Genomic DNA, 21,179 nt, shown 5'->3' on the forward strand with positions numbered 1-21,179 from the left:
GCATCCTTGCTTGGCATTGTGTGACAAATTATTTTTTTACTTTCTTGTGTCTGTGTCATGCATAAAATGAGTATAAAAAACTCTGATACAGATTAATAAAAAATTTAAGGCCCTGTTACAACTCAGTAATAAAAAGATAGCCCACTAGGGGAGGGTTGAGAATTTAGCTCAGTTGGTAGAGTGCTTGCCTTGCATGCATAAGGTCCTGGGTTCAATCCCTAGCACCAGTACATAAATAAATGGGGAAATGACTTTAGTAGGCATTTGTCCAAAGAATTAATTCAAATGGCTAATGAGCATATGAAAAGATGCTCAATCTCAGTAGCCATCAGGGAAATGCAAATAAAATCCACAAATAGATACCACTTCAGACCTAAGAGAATAGCTAAAAATCAAAAGGACAAGTAGGGTTAAGGATGTGGAAAACTCTGAACCAAACCCTTGTACGCTGATGGTGGGAATATGAAATGTACAGCTGCTTTGGAAACATGTCTAGCAGATTCTCAAAAAGTTACCACATGACCTAGTAATTCTATTCCCAGTTATATACCCAAGAGTAATGAAAACATGTCCACCAATAAAATTATACACGATTGTTCATGATAGCCTAAAGGTGGAAGCAACTCAGATGTTTATCAGCTGATGACTGAATAAGCAAAATGTGAGATATCCATGCAATGAATGTTACTTAGCACTGAAAGGGAATGAAGTCCTGATACATGCTACAACATGAATGAATTTTGTAAACCTTGTGCTAAGTGAAAGAATCTAGTCACAAAGAAATACATATGTAATGTTCCTTTTATGTGAAATGTCCAGAATAGTTAATATTTGTAGAGACAAAGTAAATTATTGGTCTGGTGCTTGGCACACACCAGATTGCTTCGGACCTTGATAAGTTGCTGAAACTGGCTTTGAACTTATGATCTTCCTCCCTCAGCTTCCAAAGTTCTGGGATTACTGGTATGTGCCATGGTGTCTGGCTCAACATTACATTCTTTAAAAAAGAAAAGTTCTACCTCTCATATCAGTGCCCCTAAACAACTTTTTCAATTTTCTATGTTCCCTTCAAGTTTATATCTGTGAACATTTCTTATTTTGTATATGGTGGTTATCAGAATTACATCATATGATTTCTAATTAATTAGATACCACATTATTTTTACTATTTGTTTTATATTTAATTGTGATCACTATGATACAAGAGTATAAACTTCTTAAGGGCAGAAATAAAATCATAGTAAATACCTTTATTTTCTCCAAGTGTTGTGTAGTACTAAGAACACAGTAGGTGGTCAGTTTGTATAGTTTTTTGTTTTTTTATTTGTTTTGGTACTAGGGATTTAACCTAGGGACACTTTATTACTGAGCTATATTCCCAGTCCTTTGTATTTTTTATTTTGATAAAGTTTCTAACTAAGTTACCTAGGGCCTCACTGCTGAGACTGGCCTTGAACTTGTGATCCTTCTTCCTCCCAAACAGCTGGAATTATAGGCATGCACCACCATACCTTGCTTAGTATAGTTTTGATTAACAGGAGTTTACTTATCTTTTAAGATCAGTTTTAATTATTTTCTTTCAGATTTACCAAATCTATTCAAAGCGATCTGCTGAAGATATTTATAAAATACTGACATCCTACAAAGCTAATTATCTAATTGTGGAAGATGCTATCTGCAATGAAGTGGGAACCATGAGAGGCTGTAGGGTTAAAGATTTACTAGATGTTGCAAATGGCCACGTAAGTAATAATTCAGAAAGTTGTGTTTTTTTAATGACTTTATTTAAACTTAACCTCCAAGTTTTATTTTTAGAACTCAACTAAGACTTAATGGGAGCACTTATTATAATTAGTTTGAAATATTGGGGTTTTTGGGGTTTGTTACTGAGGATTGAACACGGGGTGTGCTTTAACATTGAGCTACATCCCTGGCCCTTTTTATTTTTTATTTTGAGACAGGGTCTTGCTAAGTTGCTTAGGGTCCCACTAAATAGCTGAGTTTGGAGTCTTTTCCTGTCTCCCAAGTTGCTGGTCTTATAAGGTGTATGCTACCACATCCAGCTGAAGTATTTTTTCCAATGTACAAAGAAAAAGTAAGGCCTTTTTGCAAAAAAGAAAAATAATTACCAATATTCAGTCTTTATTCATTGCCTGTATTTGTGCATGTTTTATTCAGTATTTGTTAACAAAAGATTCCGTAGTGTGATTTAAATAATGGGTTTATTGTAACATATTATAATAAATTAAAGAGCCCATACCAGCCCGTGCATTACCCAGGCTCACAGTAGGCCCTAGTTCATTGCTCCACCAACAGCACAGACACCGCCAGAGCCTAGCCTTTGGCACAGGACCACCCCATCAGTCTAGCAGACTACCGCGGGAGTCAGGCCCGGCCCAGATCTGTCCACACTGACTTGTGCAGGACTCAGGTCCAGGGTTGGTCCGAATTCGCCCCCCTCCCACCTGGGAGCCTAATCCTAACTCTAACCCACTTCCATCTTGGGACACTGCATTCATCACCATAGCCTTCCCCACACAGTAGCCCCTAACTTTTTAACAACAGACAGGGCCTACAAGAAGCTGCATCTCAGAGCAGGCATCCCACAGGGAGTGTGAGGCCCACTCTTGCAGCCCCATCTCCATAAGACATTGCTTCCATCTTGGGGCAACTTAACTATTATCTCGAGTTACCTCTGCTATTGCCGCCCCCAACCTTAGATGGAGTAGCATACACTAAGGGACACCGGCAGGGTCTGGAAGCCCAACATCAAGGTGAGGTATAGACAGTCTGCATGGGTACTACAAGAATATAGGGAAGAAACTGTAATATCTCAGATCCACACTGCAAGAAAAGAAGATACACAGACAACATGAAAAGACAAGGGAGGAATTAAAGAATGACCTAAATGAGCAAATACAGGCAAAAATTGATCACTCCAAAAAAGAGATAAGAGAGCAAATACAGGTAGCAAAAGATTACTGAGAGAGAGAGAGAGAGAGAGAGAGAGAGACACTCTGGAAAAAAAAAAAAAAACAGACAGAAATTCTTGAAATGAAGGCTACAGTAAATCAAATAAAAAACTCAATAGAAAGTATAACCTGGGGCTGCGGGTGTGGCTCAAGTGGTAGCGTGCTCGCCTGGCATGCGTGCGGCCCGGGTTCGATCCTCAGCACCACATGCCAACGAAGATGTTGTGTCTGCCGAGAACTAAAAATAAATAACTAAATAAATATTAAAAAAAAAAAGAAGAAGAAAGTATAACCAAAGAGTAGATCACTTAGAAGAAAGAACGGCAGATAATGAAGACAAAGTATACAGTCTGGAAAATAAAGTTGATCACACAGTGAAGACAGTAAGAAATCATGAACAGACATACAAGAATTATGGGACAGCATCAAAAGACCAAATCTAAGAGTTATTGCAATAGAGAAAGGCACAGAATTTCAAACCAAAGGAATGCACAATCTCTTCAATGATTTTATAATATCAGAAAGTTCCCAAGCATAAAGAACGAATTGGAAAACCAAATACAAGAGGCTTACAGGACACCAAATGTACAAAATTACAACAGATCTACACCAAGGCACATTATAATGAAAATGCCTAGCATATAAAATAAGGATAGAATCTTAAAAGCTACAAGAGAAAGGAATCAGATCACATATAGGGGGAGACCAATCCGTGTATCAGCAGATTTTTTCAACCAAGACCCTCAAAGCCAGGAGATTGTGGAACAACATATACCAAGCTCTGAAAGAAAATGGATGCCAACCAAGAATCTTATATCCAGCAAAACTAAGCTTTAGATTTGATAATGAAATAAAAACCTTTCATGATAAACAAAAGTTAAAAGAATTTATAATTAGAAAGCCTGCACTACAGAACATCCTTGGCAAAATATTCTAAGAAGAAATGAAAAACAATGATGAAAATCAGAAGAGAGAGAGATATTACACTAAAGGAAAATCTAATCAGAGGAGAAACCAAGTCACATTAAATATCAAAAATAAACAAAAATGGCTAGGAATACGAATCATGTCTCAATAATAACCCTGAATGTTAATGGCCTAAACTCACCAATCAAAAGACATAGGCTAGCAGATTGGATAAAAAAAAAGAGAGAGAGAGACCCAACAATATGCTTCCTTCAAGAGACTCATAGGAAAAGATATCCACAGACTGAAGGTGAAGGGTTGGGAAATATCATACCACTCCCATGGATTGTAGAAGCAATCAGAGATTTCCATCCTCATTTCAACTAAAGTAGACTTCAAATTAAAGTCAATCAAAAAGGATAAAGAAGGACACTACATACTGCTCAAGGGAACCATACACCAACAAGACTTAACGATTATAAATATATATGCCCCAAACAATGGAGCATCTACATTCATCAAACAAATTCTTCTCAAGTTCAATAGTCATTTAAACCACAATACAATAAATTTGGGTGACTTTAACACACCTCTTTCATCACTAAAGAGATCTTCCAAACAAAAGCTGAAGAAACTATATTACTCAATAATACAATCAATAAATTAGACTTAACTGACATATATAGAATATTTCATCCTTCAAGGAGAGAATATACTTTCTTCTCAGCAGCACATGGATCCTTCTCTAAAATATAGACCTTATACTATACCACAAAGCAACTCTTAGCAAATATAAAAAAGTAGAGATACTGCCCTGCATTCTATCAGATCATATGGAATGACATTAGAAATCAATGATAAAAAAAAAAGAAATAAAATCCACTCCAACACCTGGAGACTAAATAATATGATACTGAGTGAACAATGGGTTGCAAAAGACATCAAGGAGAAGATTAAAAAAAATTTAGAGGTGAATGAGAACACAGATACAACATATTAAAATCTCTGTGACACTATAAAAGCAGTTCTAAGAGGAAGGTTCATTGCATGGAGTTTATTCCTTAAAAAAGAAAAAGTCAACAAATAAATGACTTAATATTACATTTAAAGTATTAGAAAAAGAAGAACAAATCAACACCAAAAGCAGTAGAAGAGAGGAAATAATAAAAATCAGAGCTGAAATCAATGAAATTAAAACAAAAGAAACACTTGAAAAAATTGACAGAACAAAAAGTTGATTCTTTGAAAAAATAAAATAGACCCTTAGCCATGCTAATGAAGAGAAGGAGAGAAAACTCAAATTATTAGCATATGTGATGAAAAAGGAAATATCACAACAGACACTACAGAAATACACAAGATAATTAGAAATTATTTTGAAAACTTGTACTCCAATAAAATAGAAAATATCGAAGGTATCAACAAATTTCTAGAGTCATATAATTTGCCCAAATTGAATCAGGATGATATATACAATTTAAACAGATCAATTTCAAGTGACAAAATAGAAGATGCCATTAAAGAAGAACTAATACCAATACTCTCCAATTTATTTCAGGAAATAGAAAAAGAGGGAACACTTCCAAACTCATTCTATGAGGCCAGTATCACCATGATTCCAAATCCAGGCAAAGACATGTCAAAAAAAGAAAACTTCAGACCAGTATGTCTAGTGAATATAGATGCAAAAATTCTCAATACAATTCTGGCAAATCGAATACAAAAACATATCAAAAAGATCATGCACCACAATCTAGTGGGATTCATCCCAGGGATGTAAGGTTGGTTTAAGATACAGAAATCAGTAAACATAATTCATCACATCAGTAGACTTAAAGATAGGAATCAAATGATCATCTTAATAGATGCAGAAAAAGCGTTTGACAAAATACAGCACCCCTTTATGTTCAAAATACTAAAAAAACTAGGGATAACAGGAACATATTTCAACATCATAAAGACTATCTATGCAAAGCCACAGGCCAACATCATTCTAAATGGAGAAAAATTGAAGGCATTCCCTCTAAAAACTGGAACAAGAAAGGTATGCCCTCTTTCACCACTTATATTTAAAATAGTTCTTGAAACACTGGCCAGAGCAATTAGACAGATGAAAGAAATTAAAGGGATACACAAAGAAAAAGAAGAACTCAAATTGGCACTATTTACTAATGATGTGATTCTATACCTAGAAGACCCTAAAAGTTCCACCAAAAAAACTTCTAGAACTAATAAATGAATTCAGCAAAGTAGCAAGATATAAAGTCAACATCCATAAACCAAAGGCATTTCTGTGTATCAGTGATAAATCCTCAGAAATGGAAATGAGGAAAACTACCCCATTTACAATAGCCTAAAAAAACGAAAATACTTGGGAATCAACTTAATGAAAGGGGCGAAAGACCTATATAATGAAAATTACAGAACCCTAAAGAAAGAAGTCAAAGAAGACCTTAGAAGATGGGAAGGATCTACCTTGCTCTTGGATAGGCAGAATTAATATTACCAAAAGCACTATACAGATTTAATGCAATTCCAATCAAAATCCCAATGACATTCCTCTAGAAATAGAAAAAGCAATTATGAAATTCATTTGGAAAAATAAGAGACCCAGAAGAGATAAAGAAATCCTTAGCAGGAAGGGTGAAGCAGGTGGCATCACTATACCAGACCTTAAACTATACTACAGAACAATAGTAACAAAAACAGCATGGTATCGGCACCAAAACAGACTGGTAGACCAATGGTACAGAATAGAGGACAGAGAATAACCCACAAATTACAACTATATTAGACAAAGATGCCAAACACATGCATTGGCAAAAAGATAGCCTCTTCAACAAATGGTGCTGGGAAGACTTGAAATCTGTATGTGACAAAATGAAATTAGACCACTATCTCTCACCATGCACAAAACTCAACTAAAGATGGATCATGGACTTAAGGAATAAAACCAGAGACCCTGCATCTAATAGAGGAAAAAAAGTTTCTTCTCAGCAAGAGACAATCTATGAGGATTGGGAATAGATTTTTACCCCTCACACATCAGAGCACTAATCCCTAGGGTATGTAGAGAACTCACAAAGTTAAACACCAAAAAAACAAATAATCCAATCGATAAACAGGCCAAGGACCTGGACAGACACTTCTCAGATGATGATATACCATCAGTCAACAAATATATGAAAAAATTTTCATCATCGCTAGCAATTAGAGAATCGCAAATCAAAACTACCCTAAGATTTCATCTCACTCCAGTCAGAATAGCAGCTATTAAGAATACAAACAACAATAAGTTTTGACAAGGATGTGGGGAAAAAGGTACACTCATACATTGCTGGTGGGACTGCAAATTGGTGCAGCCAATAAGGAAAGTAGTATGGAGAATCCTTGAAAAACTGGGAATGGAACCACCATTTGACCCAGCTGTCCCTCTCCTTGGCCTAAACCCAAAGGACTTAAAAACAGCATACTACAGGGACACAGCCACATCAATGTTTATAGCAGCACAATTCACAATAGCTAAACTGTGGAATCAACCTAGATGCTCTTCAGTAGATGAATGAATTTTTAAAAATGTGGCATATATCACGATAGAATATTACTCAGCAATAAAATAGAATAAAATTATGGTATTTGCAGGTAAATGGATGGAGTTAGAGAAGATAATGCTAAGTAAAGTTAGCCAATCCCCAAAAAACAAATGCTGAATGTTTTCTTTGATATAAGATTCATAGTGGGATAGGGAGAGGGAGCATGGGAGGAATAGACGAACTCTAGAAAGGACAGAGGGGTTGTAGGGAAAGGGAGGAGGGGGCATAGGGTTAGAAATGATGGTGAAACATGATGATCATTATTATCCAAAGTACATGTGTGAAGACATGAATTGGTGTGAATATACCTTGTATACAACCAGAGATGTGAAAAATATGTGTAATAAGAATTGTAATGCATTCTGCTGTCATATATAAATTTTTAAAAAAGGAAAAAAAGAAGACAGTTGCAAAATGAAAAAATAAAAATTAAAGAGCCTCTGGTTGCATTGTTTCAAGTAATTTGATTCATATCTAGAAAAAGATGATTGCTAAATCAACACAGTGCCTATTTAATGAGTCCTTGTTATCCACAAAAATTAATGTATTCAGTGCTACTTTAATTGGTAGGATCTAGCTGGATCTTAGTTTTTACATAAATTTCAGCTATTTTTCCAAACTTACTTGCTTCTCAGCCTGCAGTGGATGTACTGTATCCATTAAGCAAGAAGACTGACAGGGGAGTTTGTATATCTGATAATTAGTGTTGGCTAGAATGAATGCCTTTGCTCCTGAGAAAAGTGGAGAGAGGGGGCTTCAGGAAAAGCTTAGCAAATTGTCCTAAGATGTAGTGCATATTCTGTTTATGTTGCAGCCAAGATTTTTTTCTGTCTCTTCCTAAATAATCATAGCTCTTTATTATACCATCCAAGACCAGGTTGGAGAATAAAAATTAGTTTTAGAGATTTCCATCTTTTTTTTTTTCACGACCCTTAAGCTTGCATTATAAACTTCCTCCATTGTATGTTCCATACATATTTGTGTGTGTGTGTGTGTGTGTGTGTGTGTGTGTGTGTGTGTGTGGTGCCGGGGATTGAACCCAGGACCTGATACATCGAGGCAAACACTGTACTAACTGAGCTATGTATCCCCAGCCCCTGCACCATTTTGAGTTTTCTTTTTTTTTAAGAGAGAGAGAGAATTTTAATATTTATTTTTTAGTTTTCGGCGTACACAACATCTTTGTATGTGATGCTGAGGATCGAACCCAGCCTGCACGCATGCCAGGCAAGCGCGCTACCGCTTGAGCCACATCCCCAGCCCCTTGAGTTTTCTTTATTGATACTTGATGACTATATTCTTTGATTTATTGTGACAGGGAAATGTAAATAAGTATTATTATTCAATAATTGTTGCTGTGTGGAGCCTTTCTATTCTGCTCTTGGATGCTCTGTTTTAAAGATTTAGCCATGTTTTTCATGTAATGTCCTGCATAGACTTAAGCTAATCTATTCTTTTATTTTTAAAGTTGTCTCTCTGTCATCTTTCCAAAGGCATTAGAATAATATTTAATATTTTATTATTAAAAATAAAAGTCAAGGGGCTGGGGCTGTAGCTCAGTGGTATATCACTTGCCTCACATGTTGAGGCACCAGGTTTGATCCTCAGCACCACATAAGAGTAAATTTTAAAAAAAGTCAAGTGAGTTAAGCTGTTTTAGTGAACATCATTAGATAAGAATATAAAGGTTTGCACTTTTATAGATAAGTTTATGTAGACTTACTTGCTTACTGAATAATTATGACTCAATTCTGCACAAGAAGAGTTTGAATGTATATTAGGAGTATGATATTTTCATTTTACAGCCTTAGTAGTCTCTATGGTATGATTCTTCAGAACAATGATAATGAATTAAAAAAACAACACTTGCCAAATTTTAGGATTAAATCTTTTAAAAATTTGAGATAATTTATACTTTTATAATCTGATGAAAGTTAAAGCATTTAGTGGGCATGGTGAGTCACTTATGAAGAGGCTTGTGTTTGCTAACAATGGGACATATTTGATAGTCTATGTTTAGAAATTTTTTTTTCATGTAACTATGATCATTTATACATGGATTACATTTCTCCTTCAAGTTTAACAAGCTTTTTATCTTTTGATAGGTGGTTTGTGAAGAAGGTGACAAGTTAACCTACTCAAAATATGGACGATTTTGTCATGAGGTCAAAATTAACTATTCTCCATATGTGAATTATTTTACTAGAGTATACTGGAACAGATCCTATTTTGTTTATAAAATCAACACTGTGATATCCTTTCAATCTTGAAAAATAATAGAGCCTTCATTTCAAAGACTTATGCCACCTGAAGTAAAATGAGATTTTCTTTTACCTAATGGTGTCTGTTGCAAATCAGACTATGGACATTTGAAATGCTGCTGCTCCTTTTTCCCTCCTGCTGTTAACTGAGTCCAGGATTTTGTGGGAAACAGAAAAATGTCAAATCTATCACTCCACAATATTCCAGGCAGGTTTTTTTCCTTAGTATTACATAGTCTTTAAAGATTTACCTATTGCAAGTTTCCCCATGAATCTTTCTATCATAATATTGATCTGGAATTTGAATTTGTCCTATGTCTCAAATGTAATATTTAATTAATACTTAATGTGATATAGTTATATAATACAAGGAAAGATTATTCTTCATCTTTCTGAAGGTATTTGTTTAGTGGCTTATAGCAACTAAAATTTGACAATAAAAACTAATTTAAATGTTAGTTGAAAATATGTAACATTTAAATTAAAATGGAAATTATATAAAAGAAAGTGATTTTCAAGGATATACATAAATATATCCTGAATTTGACATGATACTGCTTTCATCTTCTGCTGCTTATACAAGTGAACACTTTCTTTGTAATACAGGCGCATGTTATTGCATTTTGTTATTTTATAACTATTAAAACAATTATCTTTTTTCACTTATGTCCTTTAATTTGATAACACTTAAATCATGATAAAACAGTAACTTTTGTTACATATATATATATATATATATATATATATATATATATATTTTTTTTTTTTTTTTTTTTTTTTAAATAGACCTTGAAAAGAATGTTTAGAATTTTTTTAAAAATACGAATTTAGGGTATGCGATCTATTCACATGGTTTCTATGGAAGTATTAAGTAAAAAGTTAAAGCTTTGTCAGAATTAGAATATGTACACTACAATGAGCACCAACTTTATGAAGTGTGTGTGTGTGTGTATATATACACACATATATATGCAGATGCTGTTAAACATACTTCTGCATACAGATATGTTTATTATAGAATGCAATCAGTGTTATTTAAGAAACTGTGGTATGATTTTCATCATTAAGAACAAAATGACAGTTATAATAAAATTTACAACACAGTTTTACAGCATAAATGCTTTGTTCCTTTGAGTATTTTATTATTTGTAATCATTTATTAAAATAAATTCTAAGCCTGACACAGTGGCGCACACCTATAATCCCAGCAGCTCAGGAAGCTGAGACAGGAGGATCAGGAGTTCAAAGCCGGTCTCAGCAAAAGTGAGGTGCTAAGCAACTCAGTGAAACCGTGTTTCTAAATAAAATACAAAGTAGTGTTGGGGATGTGGCTCAGTGGTCAAGTGCCCCTGAGTTCAAACCCCAGTACCAAAAAATAAAATAAATTCTAAAATAATTAATTTGACCTTTTTAAGAAGATTTAATATAGATGTATCATTTTGATAAGATGAGTACATTTTCACTTTTACCTTGTATACCTGTTCAATGAACAGGTTTTCAACTTTTCACTTGTTAGAGGACTGTATAAATTACATTTTCAGAATTCTAAATTACTGCATTAGAAGGGACTATCTTTCCATTCTCTTTATTTTCTGTTTTTATACACACACATATATACATATGTTTTATATATATATATATATATTTTTTTTTTTTAAGTAATGCATTCTTAGAGTAATACTAGAATGCTTTGCTTCATTAGAGCTTAAGAATTATTTGACAGTAGTGTCGTATCTGATGTTTTAGTTTCATTGGTTTTCATTTCATTATTGTATATAATTGTTTTAACTATGTTATGATAGCCACAGGAAACATATTTCAGATTGACTTTGTACATTTAGTAGTGAGAGTCACTCATTTAACATCAAGCTTTATGAAAATATTACCACGGTTACGTAAGTACACAGTGAATAGTACATGGTAGTGCTTGTGATTAGAGCATGTAAAACATTGTACTTTAAAAGCCAGCTTGCAAATTTTGAAGAGAACACAGACACCCTACTTTCTATGTAGTGTGAAATATTTAATTGAATTTTTATTGATATATATTATGATTACATTCTGAATTAGTTTGGGTTGTTGTGTTTTGTTTTCTATGTTAGTTGCTTTTTGCTTCTGTCAACTAAATTCTTAAATAAAATAGACTTGAAGAAATTTTTAATCAAAATTTTTAAATAATGAATTTTTCATTCAGCATAAATTGAAAGGGAAAAGTAATATGAGAGATAAACTTATTTGCTTTCAACTGTACTGTATTTGCTTCAAATATTTGTATTTAAAACAATAGTAGTAGAAAACTTTGAATTGGAAGGATTTAATTATTTCCTTATTTGTAAAGTAATAAAAATGAACAATTCTGCAAGTAATTATACTTTGGTAGCTTATAGCTGTTAGGTTTGACAATAAAGATCTATTAAAGGAGCTGAGGTTGTGACTCAGTGGTAAAGAGCTTGTCTAGCACATGCAGGGCCCTGGGTTTGATCCTCAGCACCACATAAAAATAAATAAACAAAATAAAGGTATTTGTCCATCTACAACTAACATATTTTTTAAAAATCTATTAAAGGATCAAAGTTAATGGGTTTTGGATGGAAGGGATTTCTCAGAGAAATACAATATATACCTTGCCCTGGATTTTGCAAACCCATTGAAATAAGTGCCTTAACTTCTGTATTTCTAAGTTTACTTTTTTTTATTTTCCCCAAAATATTACATGTTTTCTTTTTTCTAAGAAAATGATGGTAACTTTTTCCTTATTAATGATAAAATATTGGAGCTGGGGCTGTAGTTCAGTGGTAGAACACTTGTCTAGCATGCATGAAGCCTTGGTTTCTATCCTCAGCACTACAAAAACAAACAAAAAAAAAACTAAAAAGATTTTTTTTAAAAAAATCTTTCCTCTTTTATTGTTACTACTAGCTTCAATAAATCTTTGTTAAGGATTTCTAGCCTCCTTAATTAATTTATTTATCTACCCAAATGCCAAACCAACCAACAAATAAAACTACTTGATAAAGTAATTGTAATATTGACTCAGCTGGTTTGTGTTTTTCCTAACTTCACCATCTGCATCTTGGTGTTTTTTTTATTAACCTGGTAGAGTTTTATAACCTGAGTATGTATTGTTCTTTAGCACTAATTTTTTTCTTCATTATTTTCTATGTATATACAGCATTTTTCTTTCAGAATATTAATTCAAATTACCAGTAGGCTCAATGTTGTAACACTCTTCCGTATTGATTCAAAAAACAATAGAAATAGAAGGCAAAGTGTGATAAAATTTGTGACTGAAAAATGTGCATAAAATAGATTAGAATTTCTTAAATAGCCATCTTAATAAATAGAAGCTTTGTTTCTAAGGAGTCATTGTTTTGGACCCTTTTTATTTTTAAACTGTTAAAACATTTGGATGCCTTTTGTGGATAAAAGTAGTGCCTCTCTTTTTTTTTTTCACTTGGTACGGTTTTTTTAAATTGTATATAATTTGATGTTTTTGGTAAATTCATTTTTAATGCTTGAATATTGAAAGAACATACATTACTAATTCTGTATATTTAAGAATCTTTTAGAAAATACTTTCCGATTTATATCTCAATATATGCTGTCTTCATTTGTCCAATATTTATGTAGTCTCTATTATTGCTATTTCCTAATAGCTTTTAGATTCCAATATGTATTAGAATTTTGGCTCTCAAAGTTGCAAGTAAAACTGAACAATTTCTTATTAAAATTATTGGGTTTTTATGTGTAATGTTAATACTTTAAGTAAAATTAGATGTGAAAATAGCAAAGGAATATATATGACTCAACTATTTTCTGTCAAAGTTTCTAAACATGATACTCTGTTTGCCATAATAAAAAAAGTTCATTCTGAAACCAAATTTGTTGAATTTAGTAAAAGGTATCTTTGAATCTTTTCTGTTTATAAGTCCCATACATCTTGGCATATATACTCATAAGTACAGTTTTATAAGAGATACACTTGTATATATATCTTAGTGGAATAATAGTCCATATGCTGCGAACTTATAGTTTGAAATATTTCATAAACTACCCTCTCATAGTTTAAGTTAATAGCTTTGTAAGGCTATTGCAATTTCATTTTAATATTTTATAACTATTATCTTTTTTCACTCATGCCCTTTATGTTGACATCTGAGTCATATCTATAACTATGTGCTTTTAGATTAAATATGTTCCTCCTGTAAGGAAAGTTACATCTTTGCAAAAACATAAATTTAATTTCAATAAATGCAAATATCTTTTAAGAGTTTATTACAAACTAGTTTACTTCAGATTTTGTAACTTTCAACATAGTTCTATCAAAAACCCAGTACTTTCATATACCCTCCTTATTTTGTTTCTGTAATTAGATTCCTTTATTCATACATGAACTTTTTTCACACTTTTATAGAAATATAATTCATTTACAGTTCACCCACTTGAAAGTGTACAATGCAGTGGTTTTTAGTACGTTCACAGAGTTATGCAATTATCACAATCAATTTTAAGATGTTTTATCACCCCAAGAAGAAAGATCATACCCTTTGTCTACCACTCCATCCTCCTTAGCTTTATACAACTACTACTAATCTACATATTATCTCTATATTTGCCTATCTGGACATTTCATACAAATGTAATCATATAACAGATGTTCTTTGTAACTGGCTTCGTTTTCCTATCCGTTAGGTTAGGAAAGGTTCATACACGTTGTAGCATGTATCATTCCTTTTTAGTGCCAAATGACATTCCATTATATGAATGTACTGTTTCCTTTATCCATTCATCAGTTGATGAGCATTTTGAGTTGTTTCATGGAGACATATTTTTGTTTCTCTTGGATATATAAATGGGAGTAGAATCCCTGGGTCAAATTTTGAAGAACTGCCTGACTAGTTTCCAAACTGACTACCATTTTACAATCCCTCCATCAATGTATGAGGGTTCCCACTTCTCCACATCCTTGCCAACACTCTTTGCTCCTGATTTCAGCCAACCCATTGGGTAAGAAGTGGTATTTCATTATGGTTTGTTTGTTTGGTTGGTTGGTTGGGGGGAACCAGGGATTGAACTCAGGTGCACTCAACCACTGAGCCACATCCACAACCCTATTTTGTATTTTATTTAGAGACAGGGTCTCACTGAGTTGCTTAGTGCCTCGCTTTGGCTGAGGCTGGCTTTGAACTCAGGATCCTCTTGTCTCAGCCTCCCAAGCTGCTAGGATTACAGGCATGCACCATCACACCCTTCCCCCACTTTGTGTTTTGTTTTTTTTTTTTAGTGGTTACTCTAGGGCTTGTCATATGCATCTTACTAATTACTTTAGATTTATATTAAATCCAGTGTGATATAGAAACATTGGTCCTAAAATGCTCCATTCCCTCTTCTGCTTTGGAATTATTATTATACTGCATTTACATGATATAAATCCAGGAAGTTGAAAAGTTGAAAAGAGGGGGGGAAAAAAGAACATGTTTTTAGTATTTGTTGTAAGTCTTATTTACCATTTTTGTTCTCTATGGTTCCTATGATACAATCTAGTGTCATTTTCTTACTGCAATACAGCTTTGTTCCTACTCACCTCCTTTATATTGTTAAATACAAATAGTTCCCAATAGTATAGTCCCTACAGTATAGTTATATACAGATTGTTTCATACAATTGTTCTAATAATCAGAATTTTTTTTTTTTTTTTTTTTTTTGGTACTGGGAATTGAACCCCAAAGGCACTTAGCCACTGAGCCATATCCCCAGTCCTTTTCTTTATTTTATCTTGAGACATTCTTTCTAAATTGCCCAACTAACCTTGAACTTGTGATTCTCCTACCTCCCTCAGCCTCCTGAGTAGTTGGGATTACAAGTGTGGGCCACCTCCCACCCAGTTCAGTAGTTGCCCTTTGATCGATAATTTTAAGTGTCTATTTGACTGGATTAAAGACTACCCAGAAACCTGGTAAAACATTATTTTCGGGGAGAGTTGTAAAGGGGTTTCCAGAGGTTACCAGCATGAATCTGAATGAACCAATATTGAGTGGGCACCAACAATTAGCAGGGTCCAGGAGAGAAAACAGAAAACGCAGATGTGTCTGCCTGTAATCCCAGCAGCTTGGAAGGCAAGTTCAAAGCTAACCTCAGCAAAAAGTGAGATGCTAAGTAACTCAGTGAGGCCCTGTCTCTAAATAAAATATAAAACAGGCTGGGGATGTGGCTCAAGCGGTAGTGCGCTTACCTGGCATGCATGCAGACCGGGTTAGATCCTCAGCACCACATACAAACAAAGATGTTGTGTCTGCCGAAAACTAAAAAATAAATATTAAAAATCTCTCTCTCTCTCTCTCTCTCTCTCTCTCTCTCTCTCTCTCTCTTTCTCTCTCTCTCTCTCTCTTTAAAAAAAATAAAATAAAATACAAAACAGGGTTGGGGATATGACTGAGTGGTTGAGTGCCACGGAGTTCAAAACCCCTATTCCAAAAAATAAATAAATAAAAACAATTGTATCTATCTCTGGAGCTGGGATACACTTTTTAAAAATATATATGTATATTTTTTAGTTGTAGATGGACATGATACATTTTTATTTATTTTTATGTGGTGTTGAGGATCGAACCCAGGGCTTCAGACATGCCAGGAGAGCATTCTACCACTGAGCCACAATCCCAGCCTTGGAATACACTTTTCATCCCCTTTCCTTGGACATCAGAACCCCATGTTTCCCAGACCATGAAGTTACAGAACCAGCACCTTCCCCTGGTTCTGAGATCTTCAGTTTGGACTGAAGCTGCCGACATTACAGGATCTCCAGCTTGTTGACCCTGTCATTTGACCTCTAGAAAACCTTAATACTGGGCCCAAATGTGTACTAAATAAATCTTCAGACATCTAGCTATTCCCTTGTAGGAGCTAAATCTGGTTTCTTTTTTCTTTTATTGGTACCAGGGATTGAACCCAAGAGCACTTAACCACTGAGCCACATCCCCAGCTTCCCCCCCACACACACTTTTTTTTTGGAGACAGGGTCTTGCTAAGTTGTTTATGGCCTCCATAAATTGCGAGGCTGGCTTTGATCTGCCTCTGGAGCCACATAAATCAGCCCTCCTTGCTCAATCTGGTTTCTTATCTCTGATTTTTTTTTTTTTTTTTAGCATGGCTGCTCTATTCTCCTCTCTTCCTATATTTACAAATATCTATGTCTAGCTAGGTGTGATGATGATGCATGATTGTAGTTTGAGGGACTGAGAAGGTAGAGGCAGGAGGATCTCAAATTCTAAGCTAGCCTCAACGACTCACGGAGGCCCTAAGCAATAAAATAAAAATGGCTGAAGATGAAAGTCAGTGGTGAAACACCCCCAGTTTCTATTCCAAACACACACACACACACACACACACACACACACACACACACACACACACACGTGCGCTACTTCTGGCCCCTAGTACTCATCTTCCAGTGCCCATGCAAGTTAGCCTCAGCTCCGGAGTTCATCTGATGAAAACTTGTGGCCAAAATTGTAGATTGCTGGCCAACCAGATGACTTCCTGGTTCTGCCAAGGAGCTCTTGAGAGGCAGCAAGCTCTAAGCTGCCAGTGTGGCAATCTCACAAATGACCCATGTCTATTCTTAGCACAGATGTAGATACCCAAATAAGTAAATCTTTGTTCCTAGTTAGCCAAGAGCAGGGTTACACGTTTATTTGCAAAAGAGATGAGGCTCTTGGTAGTCAGTAATGTTGAGTCTGAGTCATTGCAGCATCCAGGTTTCTTGTTTTCCCTCTAGTGACTCATCTCAAGCCCTATATTATAGCTCATTGCTTACAAAATTTTGCCACTGTGGGCGTTCCAAAACAGTTAAAAACAGATAATGACCCTGGTTATACTTCTACCTCTTTTAAACAATTTTGCTCATCATTTGGCATTACTCATATAACAGGAATCCCATACAGTCCACAGGGACAAGGCATAGTTGAAAGAGCTCATCAAACTATTAAAATGTATTTATTAAAGCAAAAAGAGGGAATTGGGAAGGGGTATATATTCTCCAAAGATAAACTTAAAATAACCCTTTTTACTCTAAACTTTTTAAATTTGGATTCATCAGGGCTTAGTGCTGCAGAAAGGCACATGTGTCCAAAAAATGTACATAAGCCCAAGGTACTTTGGAAGGATATTCTAACAGGACAATGGAAAGGTCCTGACCCAGTGATTGTCTGGAGTCGGGGGTCTGTTTGTGTGTTTCCACAGGGAGAACAGCAGCCGATTTGGATTCCAGAGAGATTAACTAAAGTGACTTCTACAGACCAAAAAGAAGATGATTTGGCTCAAATCCATAACAGCTGATATCCAGAACTCCAGTTTGGCTATCCTTACATCTGTGACAGAACCAGGATGCTTTTTTTCAATATCTATTTTATTATTGCCCTTTCCCACATCATGAAGTTCTATTTTGTTTTTGGAGCTCATACAGACCTAGGTTAATGTTTTGCTGATCAGTTCTATTTTTTGACTATAGAGTTTTTAAACATTACAATGGAGATTTCACCTGTAAAAAGTTATAAGGCCTTTACTATTATGTTATGTGTTATATGTATTATATTATGTGTGCACACTTGTGTTTTGTGTCGTATGTTTGTATATATGTATGTCCATACATCATATATGATGAGCGCTCATGAAAAAATGGATCTAAATTTTTTTTTTATTCACGTGAATGGTTTAATTTAAATTGGGTAAACAGCTGTTGAGGATTGTTTTAATATGTGAACAAAAAAGGAGGTTAACAGATCTGTTTGTTTACTTTCACCTTTCCTTTTCATTATATTTAATAATTCTATTCAAGATAATGTAAATTGTTCAGAAAATTGTTTTCTTTTAGTGCCTTCTGGAATGTTACATAATTTTTTCTTTAGCCATTATTGCCAGAATTCCTATCTTCATCCCAGTGCTGGTGAAGACAAAGATAAAACCAATCTACAGCTTCTGCAATAGCTATCACTGAACTGCTTGCAGAACTTGCCTGGACTATGTATCACTTGTATGCATTGTGAACTCACTTGTATGCATTGTGAACTATCTGTTGGTGCAGCGACTTGTGGTAGTGTTGGGGTATTTTTGCTGATGGTGTCATCGGTGGTACAATTTTTCCAAAAGGAGCCGTCAATTGGCTTGGTGTATCCTCCTCCCTTCTGCTTGTGATGGTCGTTCAGCTAAAATTTGGGGGCCAACAGAGGTGAGGCAAAGAACCTCACCCCCCGCCCCCCCCCACACTGGTACAAAGACCTATCCACAGGTGTGGCTGTATGCTGGACCGGTAGTCAATGATGGGTAAGATCCAATTGCAATGGTATAAACCTAAGACAGGAGGCTGACGCCTTGAGGTCAGCTCATCCGATGACGGGTAAGAACCAAATGTAGTATTGGACAACCTAAGGCAGGCACCGTCCCTAAGCCACATGCTTGTTGTTTAAACAGAGAGGGGGAGATGTTGAGAGCCACAGGCGAAGGGGCCCCAACAAACTTCCAGCTGCCAGCTGATGATTAGCTCACAGTGGTCCCAGCAAACTTCCAGCTGCCAGCTGATTGGCTCCTCTACGGTGATGCTCATTGGGCTGTTTCTCCACCCTTTCAGACCTCAGAGCAGCTCATTGGGGGACTTTTTTGGCTCCGCCCACACGACCCAGCCAATCGGCCTCAAGAGCAGGAGGAGTGGTGGGGCTGAGAGGCTTGTGGGAAGCCAGTGGTGGCAGTTGGGCTCTGAGGGAATTCCTGAAAAGCTCATGTGGTGTGGAGTGTGTGTTCTAAAAATAAAGTTTGTTTCTGCTTGATAAGTGGCTCCTGAATTTTGCCCAGCCAGACTCTGCAGCACTATGTTTCTTTCCCATAATATGGGTTCTGTGTGTGATGCGCAGCTGGAATGGAAGAACTCTCTTGTGTGTGTGTGTGTGTGTGTGTGTGTGTGTGTGTGCAGGCACACACACACACACGCACATGCAAGTACATACTGGGGTTTGAACCTAGGGCCTGATGCAAGCTAGGCAAGTGCTCTAACACTGAGCTACACCCTCAGAAGACCTCAATCTCTTTACAGTAAGAATTTGGAGTTTGCTGTGATCTTGTGCAGATGGAGCATCACATCTGATTCCTACTCTTCAGCCTATCTACTACACCGTTAGGATTCTTTTTTGCTGTGTGCACTTATGGCAGCAGTGTAAGTGCAGAAACGCAGGGCATGCTCTTTCCTTCTTCTCTGCCAGCATTGCCTCCAGACCAAGTTAATATGATTCCCAAAGAAGTCTATGAAGGGATTGTATCAGTTTCTGTTTTTTGCTAAAATGACAATTACTTTTTTCCATAGAAATCCTTCATAGATTTTGTTGTTTAATGGGTATGAGGAACTTCAGCTTTGTTAAGTGTGGCTGAGAATTTCTTTCCCAAATCTTAAGACAGTGTTCCTAACTATGATGAAGATTCTGTTTTGCTTTGTGTTTCGTTATCCAATTTGTTGCAGACTGATAGGTGGTCCTATTGTTTAGGACTAGTTCACAGGTCATACTGCATGTTGAACTCACTACCCAAGTTACCCGACACCTAAACTTTTCTATATTAGACATAACCATTGATCATTGACTTGGATGTGAGGGCAATGCAAAATTGCTATAAGAATTTTTAAATTCATACTCTCAATACCAGTACTTTATCTTGACCCAGACCAGTAACTAACAAGTTACAGGTTGACACTAGTTTGTAAACAATACTTAAAATATCTCTATCCTCTGATTTTGTGTATGTGTTCTAAAACTTTTATTTTTCTGTTTTGATATTTTTGTTTCGTTGTTGTTTTGCAGTATTGGAGATTGAACTCAGAGCATCTCACATGTTAGGCAAGCACTCTAAGTTATTTTTTCAAGATTATTTATTAAAGAAGTTACTTTATTTGCTGGTACATTCTCATGTGTACTAATATTGAAATTGTAAGTGGGGCTGGGGCGGCTATAGCTCAGTGGTAGAGGGCTTGCCTAGCACATGTGAGGCTCTGGTTTCGATCCTTAGCACCACATAAAAATAAACAAATAAAGGCATTCTGTCCATCTACAGCTACAATAAAATAAAATAAAAACCTTTAAAAAAAGAAATTTGTATGGCTAATACTTTGAAATCCAGCATATCCCATAGCTTGATAAGAACAGTGTATCTGCCTTAGACAATTGTGATTTTTTTTTTTTTAACAGCATGGAGAAATAGAGACGGAAGTAGAGGATGTGTGTATCAGTACTCTTAATAATTACTCTGAGGCATATATTCAACCACACCAATCATCAAATATAAACAATTAATGCAAAAAGTGGTGGATGTGTGGGAGCACCCCAACTAGCATTCAGTGCACACTAATTAAACACTATAAGCAAATCACACAATGCTAGGGCAACCACGAGCCCTAAAATACCTCCGAT

At 35.4% G+C, this 21,179-nt stretch overlaps 1 protein-coding gene across 3 annotated transcripts in view; it reads left to right on the forward strand.

Annotated features, from left to right (window-relative positions):
* Window positions 1-13,613, forward strand: part of Dpy19l4 (dpy-19 like 4) — a 68,393-nt gene extending 54,780 nt beyond the window's left edge. For all 3 annotated transcript variants that reach the window (XM_076836078.1, XM_076836080.1, XM_076836079.1), the window contains 2 exons: window positions 1,584-1,742; window positions 9,577-13,613. In XM_076836078.1, coding sequence (XP_076692193.1) covers window positions 1,584-1,742; window positions 9,577-9,741 — 324 coding nt within the window. In that variant the 3' untranslated portion in view covers window positions 9,742-13,613. The remainder of the gene's footprint in view (window positions 1-1,583; window positions 1,743-9,576) is intronic.
* Window positions 13,614-21,179: the final 7,566 nt, after the last annotated feature.

Source organism: Callospermophilus lateralis, chromosome 16 (assembly GCF_048772815.1).
Source record: "Callospermophilus lateralis isolate mCalLat2 chromosome 16, mCalLat2.hap1, whole genome shotgun sequence".
Lineage (NCBI taxonomy): Eukaryota > Metazoa > Chordata > Mammalia > Rodentia > Sciuridae > Callospermophilus > Callospermophilus lateralis.